The 19147-nt window shown below is 39.8% G+C and overlaps 1 protein-coding gene across 1 annotated transcript; it reads left to right on the forward strand.

The window, feature by feature from the left end:
* Nucleotides 1–16854: 16854 nt before the first annotated feature.
* LOC139324334 (vomeronasal type-2 receptor 26-like) lies at nt 16855–17445 on the forward strand. The gene has a single exon (XM_070954056.1). It carries the CDS (start codon nt 16855–16857, stop codon nt 17443–17445), a length of 591 nt encoding a protein of 196 aa, XP_070810157.1.
* Nucleotides 17446–19147: the final 1702 nt, after the last annotated feature.

Here is a 19147-nt window from a genome sequence, read left to right on the forward strand (position 1 = left end):
TGCTGGGAGCTGACAGATTGCTTGATTGCTGCAGAGGGATTGTTTGCCAAAGCTGGATGGTGGTTGAGAGGCTGGGGGGGGGATCCAGACTGAGAAGACATGGACCCCGCCTACAAAAGGCTCTGGGAGGCAGTAGTTCAACCAAGTACCTCAGGTTGAAAGTATCCTGCAAAAAGCTGAGTCCCGAACCGGCTGCGAGATTGGTTCCAGGCAATCATCTTAATATTCAAAGGAATAATTTGCATAAATAATAGTCCAGAACATGTAATTATCAGTTTTTAAGAAAGCAGTACGGTGTACATGTCAAGGGGATTGTGAATCGTGTCATCAGGAATGATTTCTCTCAGTTAGCTCTATAGATTGTCCTATATAGTTGGAAATGACTTGTTCTTCTTCATGTATTTCAGATGCAAACCAATGTGAGAGATGCCCAGTGGATCAGTATTCAAATGAAGAAAAGATCCAGTGCCTTCCCAAACGTTTCAGCTATTTATCCTATGGTGAATCCTTGGGAATCATTCTGACTTCCTTGATCCTTTTCTTTTCATCAATTGTCATGTTGGTGTCCGTGACTTTCATTCTGCACTGGGACACCGCCATTGTCAAAGCCAATAACAAGAACATCACATGCATCCTTCTTTCCTCTCTCCTGCTTTGTTTTCTGTGCTCTCTGCTCTTCATAGGTCGGCCTGGGAAGGTGACTTGCTTTCTCAGGCAAGCTATGTTTGGCACCATTTTCACTCTCTCTGTTTCTTGTATTCTGGCCAAAACCATCACAGTCGTTGTGGCCTTCCTGGCCACTAAGCCAGGAAACCAGATGAGGAAATGGGTAGGAAACAGACTGGCAGGATCCATCATTGTCTTCTGCTCATGTATTCAAGCTGTTATCTGTATAGTATGGTTGATCATGTCTCCACCCTTCCCTGAATGGGACATGCATTCACAGGTTCAAGAGATCATTGTTCAATGTAATGAAGGCTCAGATGCCATGTTTTACATTGTCCTGGGCTACTTGGGGCTCCTGGCCACCATCAGTTTCACTGTGGCTTTCTTTGCCAGAAAACTGCCTGATACTTTTAATGAAGCCAAGCTGATCACCTTCAGCATGCTTGTGTTCTGTAGCATCTGGGTGTCCTTCATCCCAGCCTATCTGAGCACCAAGGGGAAATACATGGTGGCTGTGGAGATCTTCTCCATCTTGGGCTCTACTGCAGGTCTCCTAGGATGCATCTTCCTGCCTAAATGCTACATCATTATCTTGAACCCACATATGAACACAAAACAACACCTGACTAGAAGAATAGATTAATAGTTCAATTTAACGTTATATTATTCAGTCTTTACCTGGTGATGAAAAGCATCCATGTGGAAAGTCCAAATATTCAGGACGGCAACTGTAACCATGCTATTCAATATTATTACTATCCTTTCTCTGTTCTTTATGTATGTATTATATATGATAAATCCTTAAGACTTTATCTGAGCTGAAGAATAATAGTGAAATCCTACTTCATATTCTTTGGCATTTCCCTGGTGATCATGAGGAACCATGGGGAGACTCCAAATATTGAAGAAGACAGCCAGAAACATATAATTGAAACTTCCTCCTTTTTTATGTTTTTTGCATATGTGTTGCATTGTAAGAAAGTTGCAGGACATTGTTTGCTCAGTAAAAACTCTTTATCTTCTCTGATTGGGATGCCCCTACCTTGAACTTCATTGAAAGGACTACACTCCATTGCTGCTTTGGTTGATATTGAAATAAATGTTCTGTTATTCCATTAACTTCTCCAGTAGTTTGGCTGGCATATAATTTTGGTATTTACTCTTCATGTTTATTCCAAAAGAATCCTTGTGATAATTTCTTTAAAGGTAAAGGTTTCCCTCGCACATATGTGCTAGTCGTTCCTGACTCCAGGGGGCGGTGCTCATCTCCGTTTCAAAGCCGAAGAGCCAGGACTGTCCGAAGACATCTCCGTGGTCATGTCCCCAGCATGACTAAATGCCAAAGGCACACAGAATGCTGTTACCTTTTCTATCTTCTCAGGTGTGCAACCATTTCCATGGTGTGCCCGATGTAATCCTGCACATCCTGGTCTCCCATCAGCTTGGTTTGGTATTGCTTTCTAATCGAATACAGTTTGTTGCTTAGGTTAGCTCTTTCATCCACCTTTTGTAATCCTTCCCACATTTCTTTAGCCATTTCATGCTCACAGATATGTCTGATTTGGTCCTCTCCTAAGCTAGGAGAGATTGTGCTCTGAGCTTTTTTATCTTTTTTATCTATCCACCCATCTGAAAGGAGTTCTGGCAGTGGTGGGATTCAAATAATTTAACAACTGGTTCTCTGCCCTAATGATCAGCTGGGTGGGTGTGGCCAGGGAGTGTGAGAGGTAGGACTCATCCTCCTGCACCCCCCTGAGAGTGAAAATGGGCTGCAAGGGGGGGCGCTGCCCCCCATACTCTGTTTTGGGCCTAGTAAACCTCCCTGAAGTTTCCTGAGAGTGAAAACGGGGGATGAGCGCACCCCCCCTGCCTTGTTTTGGGCCTAAAATGACTCCATGCACTTACCTGGGAGCCAAAATGGGGCGCATGGGGACTCCTGGAAGGGGCGGGGTGGGGAGTGGTGGGGCCAGCAATTTAACTACTGGTTTGCCCGAACTGGCTGAATCCCACCACTGTATTCTGGCCTCATTTTACTTATATATTTCCATGTATCCTAATTAGCAGCATTTTCCTCCCTTATTAGCAGCTCCCTATTCTTCCCTTATTAGCAGTATTTTCATCTTGAATTTCCAAGGCTGGTCATTCTGGTTTGTTACATTTGCAAATGAAATCTTTGTTTTAGCTCCGTTACTGGTCATTTTCTTTTATTCTGTTGCTGTCTTCTTTCTGTTGCAGCATCTTGTGCTTATTTGCTGCATGTTTGGCTATGGCTGGGCCTATAACCTGATAACAATTCTTTTTATATAGCCCTTACAGATCAAAATAAAGTGTACAGTCTCCCTGGGCCTTGCTACTTAACAGTTTTTAACTGTAACAGGAAATTCTCCTCAGAAGAAAAAGACCATAGAGTATATACCATAGATGACAATTTATAAACACTGCCATCTACTGGTTGAATACTGCATAGCTGTTGCACAGAATACAAGGAAACTGTATTCCAACATAATCTGAGGCATTTCATTAGTCATCCAAGTAATTTCATCAGCAATAATAATAATAATAATAATAATAATAATAATAATAGGAGGAGGAGGAGGAGGAGGAGGAGGAGGAGGAGGAGGAGGAGAGTCAGAGAGTTGCTGGAATATACCAATTCTTGACACACCATTTGCAGAGGTTTCTCCCCAAAATGGATTGCAATATGTCAATAAAGACTCAATTATCCAGGCTAAAAGTATCTAAAAGGATGATTGACTCTTCATTGACAATATTACAATACATTTCAGGGAGAAACCCCTGCAGTTGGTGTGGCAAGAGTTGGTAAATTCCAATGACTGCCTAACTAATATTTTAGTTAGACAGAGCAGCTGATGAAGTTACTTGGGTGAGTAACAAAACACCTGAGATTAACAAACTTTGGTCCAGTTGCCATGATTTAACCTTTTTAGATGGTTGTTGCTTGCAACTTCAGAGAGTCCTGGATGAAATGTATTATCTTGGCCTCATCTAGTCAGGATTGAGGCCTGGTTATGGATTAGACTAGATTAGATTAGATTAGCTTTATTGATTAGTCTATAGGCCATATCAAAGTACAAGGTTCAAACCAATAAATTACCAATAAAATCCTATACAAACAATTTAAAATAAGAGTAGGGTAAAAAAAGCAGAGACATCACCCTGCCAACAAAAGTGCATATGTAGTCAAGGCTATGGTTTTCCCAGTTGCAATGTATGGCTGTGAAAGTTGGACCATAAGGAAGGCTGAGCACCAAAGAATTGAGGCCTTTGAACTATGGTGCTGGAGAAGACTCCTGCGAGTCCTTTGGACTACAAGGCGATCAAATCAGTCAGTCCTAGTGGAGATCAACCTGATGTAAATAATTCTCAAAAGCCAAAGTTTCTGAAACTTTTCTATATAAATTCGGTGAAACCAGGCTTAATAACAGTGACTGTGAGAGGGATCTTGGAATCTTAGTGGACAACCAACTAAATATGAGCCAGCAGTGTGCAGCGGCAGCCAAAAAAGCCAATGCAATCCTAAATTTCATTAACAGAGGGATACAATCAAGATCAAGAAAGGTACTAATACCACTCTATAAAGCCTTAGTAAGACCACACCTAGAGTACTGCATCCAGTTTTGGTCACCACACTATAAAAAAGATGTTGAGACTCTAGAAAAAGTGCAGAGGAGAGTAACCAGGATGATGAGGGGACTGGAGACTAAAACATATGAAGAACGGGTACAGGAACTAGTCTAGTGAAGAGAAGGACCAGGGGAGACATGATATTTGAGTGGCTGCCACAGATAAAAGGGGGTCAAGCTATTTTCCAAAGCACCTGAAGGCCAGACAAGGCATAATGGATGGAAATTGACTAAGGAAAGATTCAACCTAGAAATAAAGAGGAACTTTCTGACAGTGAGAACAATCAACCCATGGAACAGAAGTTGCCTTTGGAAGTTGTGGGAGCTTCATCACTTGAGACTTTCTTGAAAAGATTGGACTGCCATTTGTCAGAAAATGCTTAGGCGGCAGGTTGGACTAGATGACCTATAAAGTCCCTTCCAACTGTGTAAATCTGTTAATCTAAGGTCAAGTTGTGGGTAAGAACAAGGAAGATTGAAGGAGAGAGAAAGAAAATGTTTGCAATGGGACACTAATTGTTACTCTTACAATAGCCAAGTACAGATTTTAGACAAACAAAGTTTGTCCGAATCACAAGGGAATAGAGGATTTGGTGCAAGGGTATGATTTGCCCTCCAATTTGCAAAATGACTGTATTCCACTTCTGTCTCTTTGGCAGCATCATCCCTGACTAAGAATAGCTGGGAGATGAAAAAATAAGACCTCCTGCACTTTGAAATATCCCTTTATATTTATCTTATGCCACTGAAATCTGAGTCAAGGAGATTGTTCTGTTTTAGCTTTTCTTTTTAATTTGCATGTAGAAAAATATCTTCTTCCTTTTCAGTGGATGTTTCCCATTAGCAATAACACTTAGACTTTTATACCACTTCACAGGGGCTTTTACAGTCCACTCTAAGTGGTTTACAGAGTCAGCTGATTACCCCCAACAATTTGGCTCCTCATTTTACTGTCCTCAGAAGGATGGAAGGCTACCATGAGTCTTTAGATCTAAACAAGGCATTTTTTTTTGTTCCACAAACTTGACAGCTGTATTTTATTTTATTTTTGGACCATGCATTTGAAAGGATGGAATGATGGCTCAAGTCTGCTAGTACTTAAATTTATTCCACTCTTCTTCCTTTTTCCTGGCAGCGTCAATGAGACTTTGAAATCAATCTGCCTCCAGCCCTCTAATGTTGCAAGGAAATTTTCCACCTCCAGAGCTAACATGATACTTGGGGGATTTTTTTCCTTTATAAAAGCTGATGAACGTACACAGAGTTTCAAAAAAGTGCCACACATTTCTGAATACGGCATGTGAGTGAGTACCTCATTCTTCTTTGAATAAAATGTAATGCAATTCCAGAGAAACAAGTGATAGAAGGTAGAGAAGAGATACATTATGCTGCTTCAAAGTTGGCACTGCTAGCTTGGCTGTCACATTTCGAGGTGTTAGATATTTTGAGCATGGTTTCCACTGAGAACGTGGATGTGGGACTTTCTCAGGTTATAATGAACTTTCTTAGAGATCTAGAAATCTAAAGACGAGTTTTGAGATAAATGGATTTTTTGGGGAAAAAAATTCTCCAAACTATTTCTTCAAAATCTAAGGGACTTGGTTAACCTTAACCTGTCTACCGTGGACTTCACCCCATTTCTAAGAGGTCTCTAAGGGGACATGCATAAGCGCACCAGCATGCCTACCATCCCGGTCCTACTATTCCCATTTATTCATACTCATTTAATATGTATATACTTATACCTGTTTATATTTATATGTTTATATGTTATGTTCATACTTATACTTGTTTCTCATACATGCTTGACCAACTAAATAAAACTCAGCAGCACTTTTTCATGCAGCTGTTGATAAAAATAGGTTCGCCAACATGATCGCCAGCATCCAATGATGAATATGGAGGAAGAAGAAGGAGAAGGAGGGGGAGAAGGAGGGGGAGAAGGAGAAGGAGAAGAAGAAGAAGAAGGAGAAGGTGAAGAAGAAGAAGAAGAAGAAGAAGAAGAAGAAGAAGAAGAAGAAGAAGAAGAAGAAGAAGAAGAAGAAGAAGAGGAGGAGGAGGAGGAGGAGGAGGAGGAGGAGGAGGAGGAGGAGGAGGAGGAGGAGGAGGAGGAGAAAGAAGAAGAAGAAGGAGGAGAAGGAGAAGAAGAAGAGGAGGAGGAGGAGGAGGAGATGGAGGAGGAGGAGAAAGAAGAAGAAGAAGGAGGAGAAGGAGAAGGAGAAGGAGAAGGAGAAGGAGAAGGAGAAGGAGAAGGAGAAGGAGAAGGAGAAGGAGAAGGAGAAGGAGAAACGATTTCTCCCTCCATCTCAAGGAAGGAAGTACCACAGAATTCACAGGAAACTGGGTCATTACCTCTCTATCTTTTTCAATACAGCAAATACTGGGGGCAGGTGTGTGTGTCATATCATTTATCTCATGGAGATCAGAATTCACAAATTGAAATTCAGGAAAGCACAATTCTTTCTAGCAAACTATTATAAGCAGAATCTTACAGGAATGCAATTTTCCAAGTGGTTCCATTCTGAGACACCTCCATTCAAACCATCACCCCCAAATTGTTTATTGCATTAGATGAAGGGAAACACTGAAAAACTTTACAAGATTCAGAAGAAGAGTGTGAACATTTATTTCCATCTTAAGTGTTAACATACAGTAGTGGCCAAAATTGCGGAAACCTTTTGGGGAAAGTGTATTTTTGAGGATTGATAGGTAATAACACCGCTTTTTTTTTTTTTTTGGTGTTTAAAGATAATCATATTCTACTGCTGGAATGGCCTTGGAATAGCCCAATTGAAAATCTATGGAGCCGACTAAAGAAACTTGTTAGTCAGAAGCGACCCAGGATTAAAACCCAATTAATGAGCCTTGGTAGTACAGTGGTCTAAAGCACCCTGTTATTAAGACCAGCTGCCTGCAATTACTGCAGGTTCGAATCTCGCCAGGCTCAAGGTTGACTCAGCCTTCCATCCTTTCTAAGGTAGGTAAATTGAGGACCCAGTTTGTGGGGGCAATAAGCTGACTTTGTATAAATATACAAAAGGATGAAGGCTATTGCTTAACACATTGTAAGCCGCTCTGAGTCTCCAGAGAAGGGCGGCATATAAATCAAATTAAAAAAAAAAAAAAAAAAAAAAAATAGAAGCAATCATTCAATCTTGGTTTCACATCATAACAGCTGCAGAACTAAAAGACATGGTTCACTCCATGGGAAGACATTGTAAGGCCATTAATTCATGCTAAACGTTGCCCAACTAAGTATTAACTGACGTGATATTTTTTGTATATCTCGTTTTCTCTATGGTGATCATTTTTGTATATCTCGTTTTTTCTATGTGTTTCACTTTTCTTCTTTATACTGTAACTGCTATTCTAATAGCAAATCTTTCATAAAAGTTAATTGCATTACATTCTTGATTAAATTATCTTTCCATTGATATATAATTTTATGGTACTACTCCCCCCTAAAAAAGTGGTGTTATTAGCCAGTTTTAGAAAATACACTTTTCCCAAAAGGTTTCCACATTTTTGGCCACTACTGTATATTCAACCACATGTGTGGTTGTGTGTAAACTTTTATAGCAGTTCTAGGAAGAACTAAACAGTGGACACGTTTTCTACAATCTTCACTGTACTGTACCTTTTCTATGAAAGAAGGCAGCTCCATCATATCAGCAAAGTATGAACTAAAAGTTTGTTTTATAGACCTGATTGTATAGTTTGCTGCCCAAGATTAATATACAGTCTAACCATCCAATGTTGATTGATGAAGTTGATATGCTGGTGTTCCTAGATTTTCAAAGTAAAATGCAGACTCTGTCAGCAGATGACTTTACAAGACAGGTTGAGCATTACTGTATCCATTAGGAAAAGGAATTTCAACCAGCCACTCCAAAATTCTTGCCTAGACATCTAAGCCTTGCTAAAAGTCTCCTAAATTACTTGAATAGTTGCTATATTATTAATAGGATTAATAGTAATCAAAGTGTTAAGAGGTAGTTTCACTATGACTTATAACAGAGAATACAAATGAATGGATGGATGGATGGATGGATGGATGAATGGATGGGTGGATGGATGGATGGATGGATGGATGGATGGATGGATGGATGGATGAATGAACAGTATACTGCTTTTCATATGTGTCAAGAATGAAAGAAGTGGAATTTTATAACTGGTAGAGTTCAAGTACAATCTTTCAATGGTAATGGCAAATGTTTAAATCACTGCTGATTCAGATAGAAGGAATCTATGCTATATTACAAAGGATTGAGATGCATGGCTCCTATTCTGTTGCTCAACCATCAGTGGCTGTAGAGGTGTCAGAAAAATGTTCAAAGCAAAAAGTATCCTTCATTGAAATTCAAATTTAATTTCCTCCATATAAATTGCAGAAATTATCTACATTGCATACAATTAGATATTGTTCTTTTTTGTGATATACTTACCTGTAGTTTTGCACTTTCGTTTCAGCATGATACCGAAATATGCCCAGTATCCTCTTTCTATGTATTTTGCCATTGATGAGATCAACAAGAACGTCAAACTATTCCCCAATATCACACCAACACTGGAGATTTATGAAACTAGTTTCAATGCCTGGATGGCCAGTCAGCATGTTTTGGGTTTTCTATTTCTGAATCAAGGGAGTCCTCTGAACTTCAACTGTGGAAGAAGGAGGGAGATGGACTTCTTGCCTATCATTGGTGACCTCACCTCACTCAATTCCATCCAGATGGCCCACATTTTGAATATTTACAAATTTCCACAGGTATGACCATTTTTTCACAGATCAGTTTGTTTGACGAAAACAGACACAGGAAACCTCTGTTTTCATAAATCCTATCTATCAGTTTAGGCCAGGCTAAAAGTGCTCCTGTTGTTGTTAGTTGTGAAGTCATGTCTGACCCATCGTGACTCCATGGACAACATTCCTCCAGGTCTTCCTGTCCTCTACCATCCTCTGGAGTCCATTTAAGCTCACGCTGACTGCTTCAGTGATTCCATCCAGCCACCTCGTTCTTTGCCGTCTTCTTCTTCTTTTGCCCTCAATCGTTCCCAGCATTAGGCTCTTCTCCAGTGAGTCCTTCCTTCTCATGAGGTGGCCAAAGTATTTGAGTTTCATCTTCAGGATCTGGCCTTCTAAAGAGCAGTCAGGATTGATCTCCTCTAGGACTGACTGGTTTGATCGCCTTGCAGTCCAAGGGACTCGCAGGAGTCTTCTCTAGCACCATAGTTCAAAGGCCTCAATTCTTTGGCGCTCAGCCTTTCTTATGGTTTTAGTCTCCAGGTCTTTAATCATCTTAATTGCTCTTCTCTACACTTTTTCTAAAGTCTCAACATCTTTTTTTTTGTAATCTGGTGGCCAAAACTGGATGCTGTATTCCAGGTGTGGTCTTACTAAGGTTTCATAAATTGGTACTAATACTTGATTTTGATTGTATACCTCTGTTTATACAGCCAAGGATTATATTTTGGCTGCTGCTGCACACTGCTGGCTCATGTTTAAGTGATTGTCCACTATGACTCCAATGTCCCTCTCACAGTTATTGTTTTTCAGCCAGGATTCACCTAATCTGTACTTGTACCTTTGGTTTTTCCTGCCTAAGTGTAAAACTTTGCTTTTCTCCACATTAAATTTTATTTTGTTGGTTAGGACCCATTGTTCAAATCTGTCAAAAGCCTTTTGGATCCTGAGTTTGATTTCTTGGGTGTTGACTATTCCTGCCAATTTAGTGTCATCTGCAAATTTGATGAGTTCCTCTTCTATTCCTTCATCTAAGTCATTTATGAAGATATTGAAGAGTACTGAGACAGAACTTTGTGGTACCCCATTACTTACTTCCCTCCATGTAGATGTAGTACCATTAAGGACTGCTCATTGAGTATGGTTTGTCAGCCAGTTATAAATCCATCTCGTGGTGATGCTGTCTAACCCACAATTTTGTAGCTTACCAAGAAGTAGGTTATGGTCTACTTTGTCGAATGCATTACTGAAATCTATGTATACTATGTCGACAGCATTTTGTGGGTCTACTAATTTAATCATTTTGTCAAATTTGAATTTGAAAATTGAAAAAGGTTGAAAAATTGAAAAAAGAAATTTAAATGTTGAAAAAAGAAGTTTAAAAAAATTGAAAAATGAAGTTGAAAATTAAAACTGAAAAAGAGGAATTTGAAAATCTGAAAAAAGAAGTTAAAAAATTCAGAGACTTTAAACATTTAAAAAAGTTCTTGGCCCTTTATGAAATGATATACACTTCTTTTTTGCTGGACATCTCAGTCTATTTTCCAGGAAATGGTTTGCTCTTAATCCTCTACTCCCTGCCTTGAAAGTTTATCCTTTTTCTCCCTGTCCACAGGTGTTTTGTACTCATCCTTTTCCTCCTTATCTTCTTGTCCTTCAGTTCCCTGGCCACTGCTGAGGTTTTCAGGTACAATGTGCTGATCTGGGTGCTCTGCTCTTCACAATCGTAAAAGAACTCTCAATTTAATTTTCTATGCATCATTCTTCCCAACAGCTCAATTATGGTTCCTTTGACCAAGTCCTAAGTGATAAAAGGCAGTTCCCTTCCTTCTTCAGCATGGTTCCTAATGAAAATTTGCAATACGAGGGGATTGTTCATTTACTGAAACATTTTGGATGGAACTGGATTGGCCTCTTGGCCTCAGAGGACGAGAGTGGGGAAGCATTTCTTCAACATCTCCAACCAAGGCTCTTCCAGAGTGATATTTGTATTGCTTGGATGGCATTGATCCCAATTATAATGGATGCAGTCATAAATAAATATGTCCTTTTTGATCGTGTAACAAACATAATAGACACGATCTTAGTGAAGAATATCAGGATATTCCTTGCCTCTGGGACTGCCCAATCTATGGAGACTTTACAATGGGGGCTTTATTCTTCTGAAATTTATCATAAGAACCCAATAGATCACAGAGTATGGATCATGACCTACCAGTGGGATTTCACCGTGATTTCATCAGCACGAGGAAGATTCCAAGTTCAGACTTTCAATGGTTCCTTATACTTCTCACTCCACACAAGGATTGTGCCAGGATTTCAGGAGTTTCTTGAGAGAATAAAACCTTCTCTAAGTCCCTTTCCTTATATTAATTGGTTCTGGGAGTCTGTATTTCATTGTTCATTGCCTCCATATCATATAAAAGGTAAACATTGCACTGGGAGGGAAAAACTCAAGAAAACTTCTGGCTCTGTGTTTGAAATGACCATGTCTGGAGAGAGCTACAATATCTACAATGGGGTTTACCTTGCAGCACATGCTGTGCAAGCAATGCATTCAAGAAGAGCAAAAAGAGCAAAGCCAGCTCCTCTGAGGAATCAGGATGGATCAAATCTTCGGCATTTTCAGCCATGGGAGGTATGTCATTGCTCTTCTCAGATAGATTTGTAGAAGCCCTGATGTGGATGGGAAGGAAAGCAGCAGTAGGAACACTCTGGATTTGTTTCTCTGCAGCAACCAATTAACTGTTGGCAAGAATTTGCCTGCAATTCAGTAACTAGTGCAGCTCAAACATATCAAAGAATCGTCTTCAAAGTCAGAGCAGCTCCAGAAGTAGCTACGTTTTGGAGATCTGCTATTTAGTGCTGTTCCAGGACATGAAATTCCATTAATATCAGCAACTTCTGGTGAAAAAAAACTCATACTGTATCTAACATCTCCCAAAATTTGAATGCACAAAACTCTCCTATTCTCTTTCAGTAAACAACTCATCTGTTCTTGCTACACCAGCTGCTGTGTTATAAAACTGTAACAGTTTTCAATGCATGTCTGCCTATCTATCTATCTATCTATCTATCTATCTATCTATCTATCTATCTATCTACCTACCTACCTACCTACCTACCTACCTACCTACCTACCTACCTACCTATCCCTCTATCCTTTTGCATATATGGTAATCCTCAAATTTTTGTGAATCCTTATGAATTTTTAATAGTTCTGCATAAATGTGACCAAAAACATGATTGGTTTTCCACACAAAATCTACTACAATTACTACAACTGCAACATCTACTAAAACTACAACTAGATAATCAGGACCCATTAAACTTGGGGAAAAAAATGATCTAAAGCTACATATTTGTGCGTGCGGAGAGAAACCTATCAGTTTCTGTAATCAGCACACAAACATCTTAACTCAACTGTAGTTTTACTTATTTATAAAATTTTCAAGTCCAGTTATGGTGATCAAGTTGCAAGGCAACACTCTGGATGTATTACATACATTATAATATATCTAGACATATAGGATACGCAAGATTGGAAATGCTAATTTAAATGTCCAAGATATCAAACAATTTAAGTAATATTAACTTAAGAAGCTTATTGATTCAGATCGAAAGAAACTTCTGCAAGGCTGTGTGAGAATCTTATATCAAGATCTTTTATACCAAGAATCTTAATTGATCTGTTAACATATTCCAGTGTAAGGAATAAATGTAAGGAAATTTTTGGATCTGATATTGCTGAAATTGAAAATGGGATGTGGTGCATGGCTTGAAGAGAATTCTGAATCAAACCAGAAAGGAATTATATTACAATTCTGATAAGATTCACTACAGAAACTCTATTGGAATACTGAACAAAGCCAAACTTTGGGAAAGATTAGGATAACTGATCTGACTTCTCCTCTCTATCAAATCCAGCTTCACTACTTTCTGAGAAATACCCATTTTAATAATAGTGTGGGAGAAGAAATCTTTTTTGATGAGAAAGGGGAGTTTGACCCAGGATACGATATCTTCAACTTTGTCACCTTCCACAATCAATCCTTTCAGAGAGTTCAGATTGGGAAGATGGTCTCCAAAGCTCCTGATGGGAAAAAAATCAGCATAAATGAAAGTGCCATTGTGTGGAATCACAAGTTTCAGCAGGTGGGATATTTGGTATACTATAATAGTATAGAGCAGTGATGGCTAACCTTTTTGCCATCACGTGCCAGGAGGGGTGGTGGTGGAGGTTCGCACATGCGTGTGCCCACACCCATAATTCTATGTGCCCTGCCTCATGCATGCACAAGCAACTCCCCCTTCCCCCCACCTCTCCTGGCACATGAGTCTCTAGGTTGCTAGGCTCGACAATGAGGGCCTGGTAGGCCCGTTTTTCTCTCTCTCTAGGAGTCTCTGGAGGCTGGGGACAGCAAAAAACATCACTTCCTTTCCACCCGGAAGTTGGGAAATGGGCCATTTTGGACCTCCGGAGGGCCTCTGAGGGGGTGGGGAAGGCTGTTTTCCCCCTCTCCAGATGCATAGAAAGGCTCCAGAGCCAGGTGAGAAAGAAAAACGGGCCTTACCCACCCACCCCCAGGCTCTCTGGAGGCAGGTAACAGCCTGTTTCCCTACTTCTGGTGGGCACAGTTAGCCAGCGAGCACATGCGTGCCAGAACTGAGCTGGCATGCCCACTGAAATGGCTACGCATGCCACCTGTGGCACATGTGCCATAGGTTTGCCATCATGGCTATAGAGTATTATTTGGAGGGGAAGAGATTCTTCTTCAATGACCCGAAAGCCCAGAAGCGAAGGACAATGATGGTACACTGGAACCTTGTGGTTCTGCTAAATATTTAGGATGGTCTTTATGATGATATCTACATGGAATTTAGTGGCATTTTGAAATTAATATGAGATATGAATATTTGTGTATGTGTCCTTGTGTTTTATTTAATTTGTTTGACATGCTATTATTTTTTTTAAAAAATATCTGCATTATTTGTAACAAGCAGAATAAATGTAAAGAGGAAACAGGTTTAAACTTGTCATGAATCTTTTTTTGTAAATGTTACTTATGTATAAATTAAATAAGAGCAGGTTGTTATTTCTCCCATACAATTGGAAAATGTGTATAAAAACCAAGTAAATACACAGACATTGAACAAATCATTTTCAAAATTGTTTAAAAGTCCCCCCCTCCTTTTCTTTTCTTTTCTTTTCTTTTCTTTCTTTCTTTCTTTTTTTTCTTTTTTTTTTTTTTGCAAAGATGAATTCATTTTCATGAATTTTTGGGTATGTTTTAAAATCTATAATACAATTTCCTTTTGTATTTTCCCAATATAATATTTAATGTTAGATATTGTTGTTATGAGGGAGTACAGAAGAGGCTGTACTTCCTGAGAATGCTCAGGAAGATAAATCTATCTCAGCATCTACTTATGTCCTACTATCGCAGCACCATTGAGAGTGTCCTGACATATGACATTCTTGCATGGTATGGGAGCAGCTCTGTAGCGGATAAAAAAGCTCTACAGAGAATCATTAAAACTGCCCAGAATATCATTGGACTCCAGCTACCAGCCCTGGACGACATCTTTGAATCTTGCTGTTTGAGAAAGTTGCATAACATTCTCAGAGACTCTTCCATCCTGCTTACAATCTTTTTGGATTGTTGCCTTCCGGCAGAAGATACAGAACAATTAAAACTCGGATCACATGTTTTCTGAATAGTTTTTATCCCAGAGCTATAATTGCACTCAACAATGAACTAAAGGGCCACCATCAGTGAGTGAGCTGTTGGACAGCATTACTTGGTCTGTTGTGTGGCAGTTTAGGGGTGGGGAATTGTGGTGTGTGGGAGTGTGTTTGGGGATTGTTATGTGTGTTGGACCTGATCTTTGGGTGTTAAGTGAATTTCGTTGGATGTGTATACTGTGTATACACATACAATGACAATAAAGTTGTTGTTGTTGTTGTTGTTGTTACTGTTGTTGTTGTTGTTGTTGTTGTTGTTGTTATTATTATTATTATTATTATTATTATTATTATTATTATTATTATAAAGAGGATACTGTCTGAAAACAAAAATGTTTATTATAGGTGGTTGTGCTCCTATGGACAGACTTTTAGAGAAATCTGTGTATACAAATGATTTGTGTCTGGAGGTGAGGACTGCTCAGAATTTACTCCATATGTCTTTCTTGAGTTCAAGTTCTGGCAGATATAAAGAAACAACAAGGATATTCCCATCCTACAGAAAGAAAATTGATGTTATTTCACACATAATGAAATTTTTCATTTCTGTTTAGACCACAGTTTGTAAGACTGTCTAGGTTGCTCTGATTTCTACTAGGATTGAAACATTTTAGATATCCCCCATCAGAGACTCCCATGCTCTCTATTATCCATTTTTCTTGTTCTACACAGTGGTTCCCAACCTTTTTTGGGGCCATGCCCCACCTAAGCATTTCTAAAATACTGATGCTCCCCCTGTGACATATAATTCTTACTTTACTCAAAAAGTGAACTCTACTCATGCGGAGGAAGCCTAAAAGTCCATTAATTTGGTTTAAACAAGGTTCAAATTGCCCCCATTAAAAATCAAATTGGGAACCACTGTTGTACAAGAACAAATGAGAATGGATGTGATTGCAGAAAACTCAGAACTCATCATCCTATTCATAGGATGATTTGCTGTAAACATGGACACTCTCCAAAAGCATCATGGGACATGTTGACGTCAGAAGATTATGCATGCTCCTAAATTTACTAATTTCTTCTGATGAAATGGACGAATAGAAATGAGCACCTCAATAGGCTTTGGATGTTTCTGGATTGAAAGGATTAGCCAGTTATAAGCAAATGTCTTAACTGTACAAATTCTTCGGAAAGGCTCCTTTCATAACCCCCAATATGGATGAATCAGGCTCCAAAACCTTCTTGATGTTTTTTTCTCCAGGTACCTCCTCATGCCAGATGTGTAGAGAGCTGCCATCAGGGATACAGCAGGGTTGTTCAGGAGAGGAAACATACATGTTGCTACAATTGTATACAGTGTCCCGAAGGAAGAATTTCAGTTGAAATGGGTAAGTAAAGAGACAAATGAGAATTGAGAGTTTGCAAACTCAGCTTTTCTTTATTCTTTCCATCGTTGTTATTCTATTTTGTGGAATAAAGATGGGGTAAACTGCAATAGATGTTTTTATAAAAAAAAAAAATTGGATGGAATTTAAATACTTCCATACATCCATTCTATTCTGATATCCTTTGCTAAGTTGAGAGTTGTTCTTTTCAGAGTACTCGTCTACTAATATTGCAGTTAAAAAAAAAATATTTACATAAATAACAGACCAGAATCCGTACACTTTTTAAGAAAGCATTATTATATGTCAAGGGGACTGTGAATGGCATCACCAGGAATGACTTATCACAGTTAGTTCTCTATATTGTTTCCTACATAGTTGGAAATGACTTGTTCTTCTTCATGTATTTCAGATGCAAACCAATGTGAGAGATGCCCAGTGGATCAGTATTCGAATGAAGAAAAGATCCAGTGCCTTCCCAAACGTTTCAGCTATTTATCCTATGGTGAATCCTTGGGAATTGTTCTGACTTCCTTGATTCTTTTCTTTTCCTCAGCCCTCATTTTGGTGGCTGTGACTTTCATTCTGCACTGGGACACCCCCATTGTCAAAGCCAACAACAGGAACATCACATGCATCCTTCTTTCCTCTCTCCTGCTATGTTTTCTGTGCTCTCTGCTCTTCATAGGTTGGCCTGGCAGGATGACTTGCTTTCTCAGGCAAACGATGTTTGGCACCATTTTCTCTCTCTCAGTTTCTTGTGTCTTGGCCAAAACCATCACAGTCATTGTGGCCTTCCTGGCCACTAAGCCAGGAAACCAAATGAGGAAATGGCTAGGAAACAGACTGGCAGGATCCATCATTGTCTTCTGCTCATGTATTCAAGCTATTATCTGCATGATATGGTTGATCGTGTCTCCTCCCTTCCCTGAGTGGGACATTCATTCACAGGTTCAAGAGATCATTGTTCAATGTAATGAAGGTTCAGATGCCATGTTTTACATTGTGCTGGGCTACTTGGGGCTCCTGGCCACCATCAGTTTCACTGTGGCTTTCTTTGCCAGAAAACTGCCTGATACTTTTAATGAAGCCAAGCTGATCACCTTCAGCATGCTTGTGTTCTGTAGCATTTGGGTGTCTTTCATCCCAGCCTATCTGAGCACCAAGGGAAAATACATGGTGGCTGTGGAGATCTTCTCCATCTTGGGCTCTACTGCAGGTCTCCTGGGTTGCATCTTTCTGCCCAAGTGCTACATCATTCTCTTGAACCCACATTTGAACACAAAACAACACCTGACCAGGAAGACAGATGAATAGTTAAATCTAACATTCTCTTATTCAGCCTTTAACTGGGAATTAAAAGTGTTGGTCAGAAGATGTTCAGCTTTATAAATGTTATAAGTAACTGAATGAAGAAACGAACGAATGAACGAATGAATACGATGACTTCATTGCAACTTTTAATAGTTTGGTGAGATACATAGAGCAAGGATAGTTTGATAAATTTATGGTTCTCGTAGACATGCCAGAGCCTCTGGAAAATAATTTTCCCCAGATGACATATAGGTTCATTCAAATTTGTTATTATTGGCCCCATAATCTATCTTGGTTTTTCATCTATTTGAGAAGCCACACCTTGGTCTTCTGCTGTGAAAATTGTATAATTTTAATTCTAATGGAATTCAGAGTCATGGAGAAATCTCAAGTGAGAATGGAAATCAGGGTAACCTTCAGGTTGATGTCTTGCAAGTTGAAGGGCATTCAGTAGCTCCCTCATGGACAAACAATGGGATAGATGTATTCTGAAAGCAGGCACCAGGTGTGAATCCACTCAAACTAATTGCACTGCATGGACTACAAATCCCTTCTAGAGATGTGGATCAGATTCTGCAGTCTAAACTGATTGATCAGTTGGATTATTCAGATGACCAATCTCATTGTACATATGTTGTGCACTGACAATAAAGATTTGAATGACTATGTAACAATGCCTGAGAAGTAATACTAATAACTCTTCCATTTTACTAGGGAAATGCACTCTCTGTATGTGCCTCCAAGTTTGTTACTGTGACAATTGCACTAACAAAATAATGTACTTTGGTTGAAAAATGGTTCCGACAGATGCCCTAATTAAATCATGAGCCTCAAGCCAAGCTTCAAAAGAAATTCAGTTATTTATTAGGAGCTTCATTCAGCATGTTCCCAAGTGCAGCCACCTCTGACCCTACATAATTTACACTCCTATTATGACACTGTTTTTCCCCTCCCCCCGGGGTGTGTCATCAATCACATTCACCAACAGAGCAATTTTGCGGGTTGTAGAGGTCACTCCCCTCCAGCTGCTGTAGGTAACCCTGGGTTACAGCCTTGAGAGAGATAAGCGGGGAATGTTCATCTGTCTTTGGCTACTGTGCCATTTCATCGGTTTCCCATCACCCCTGGCCTATGGCAACTTGAGAGCAGGCCAGGGATGCTTTGCGAATTGACAGTGAATACTTTCTTATGTGGGAGACATAGTATTTTCAGGGATATTGGTTGCACTTTGATTCAATCTGCAACAGTGAACATCAAATGAATTAGTTCAGTGCAGCAGAGCTGGAAATATAGTTGGATTGGTCATTCCCCAATTGGGTATGCATATGGGGTAAAGCACAGTGGTGGGATTCAAATAATTTAACAACGGTTCACCCAGGGCCAGGTTGGCTGTCATGGGAGGCATGCCCCATCCCCGTCCTCCAGCTCTGCTGCACATGCTGGACAAGCATCCTGACCTTGGGTGAACCAGTTGTTAAATTAACTACCCCTCCCACTATCAAAGTGCTCTGTTGCGCTGCAATGGAAAAACGGGCAATGGAACAGCTGGCATGAGGGAAGGAGGAGCAGGGAGAAGAAAGAGGGGAAATGGCCTTCTCTTTCCCTCACGTTGGCCATCCATTGCCCGTTTCTCAGTTGCAGTCCAGTGCAGTGCCCAGGATCCACTTTGATAGCGGGGTGGTAGTAGTAATTTAACAACCTGTTT

This window comes from Pituophis catenifer, unplaced genomic scaffold (genome assembly GCF_029215685.1).
Source record: "Pituophis catenifer annectens isolate HBS135680 unplaced genomic scaffold, rPitCat1.0.hap2 SCAF_15, whole genome shotgun sequence".
In the NCBI taxonomy this organism is placed as follows: Eukaryota; Metazoa; Chordata; class Lepidosauria; order Squamata; family Colubridae; genus Pituophis; species Pituophis catenifer.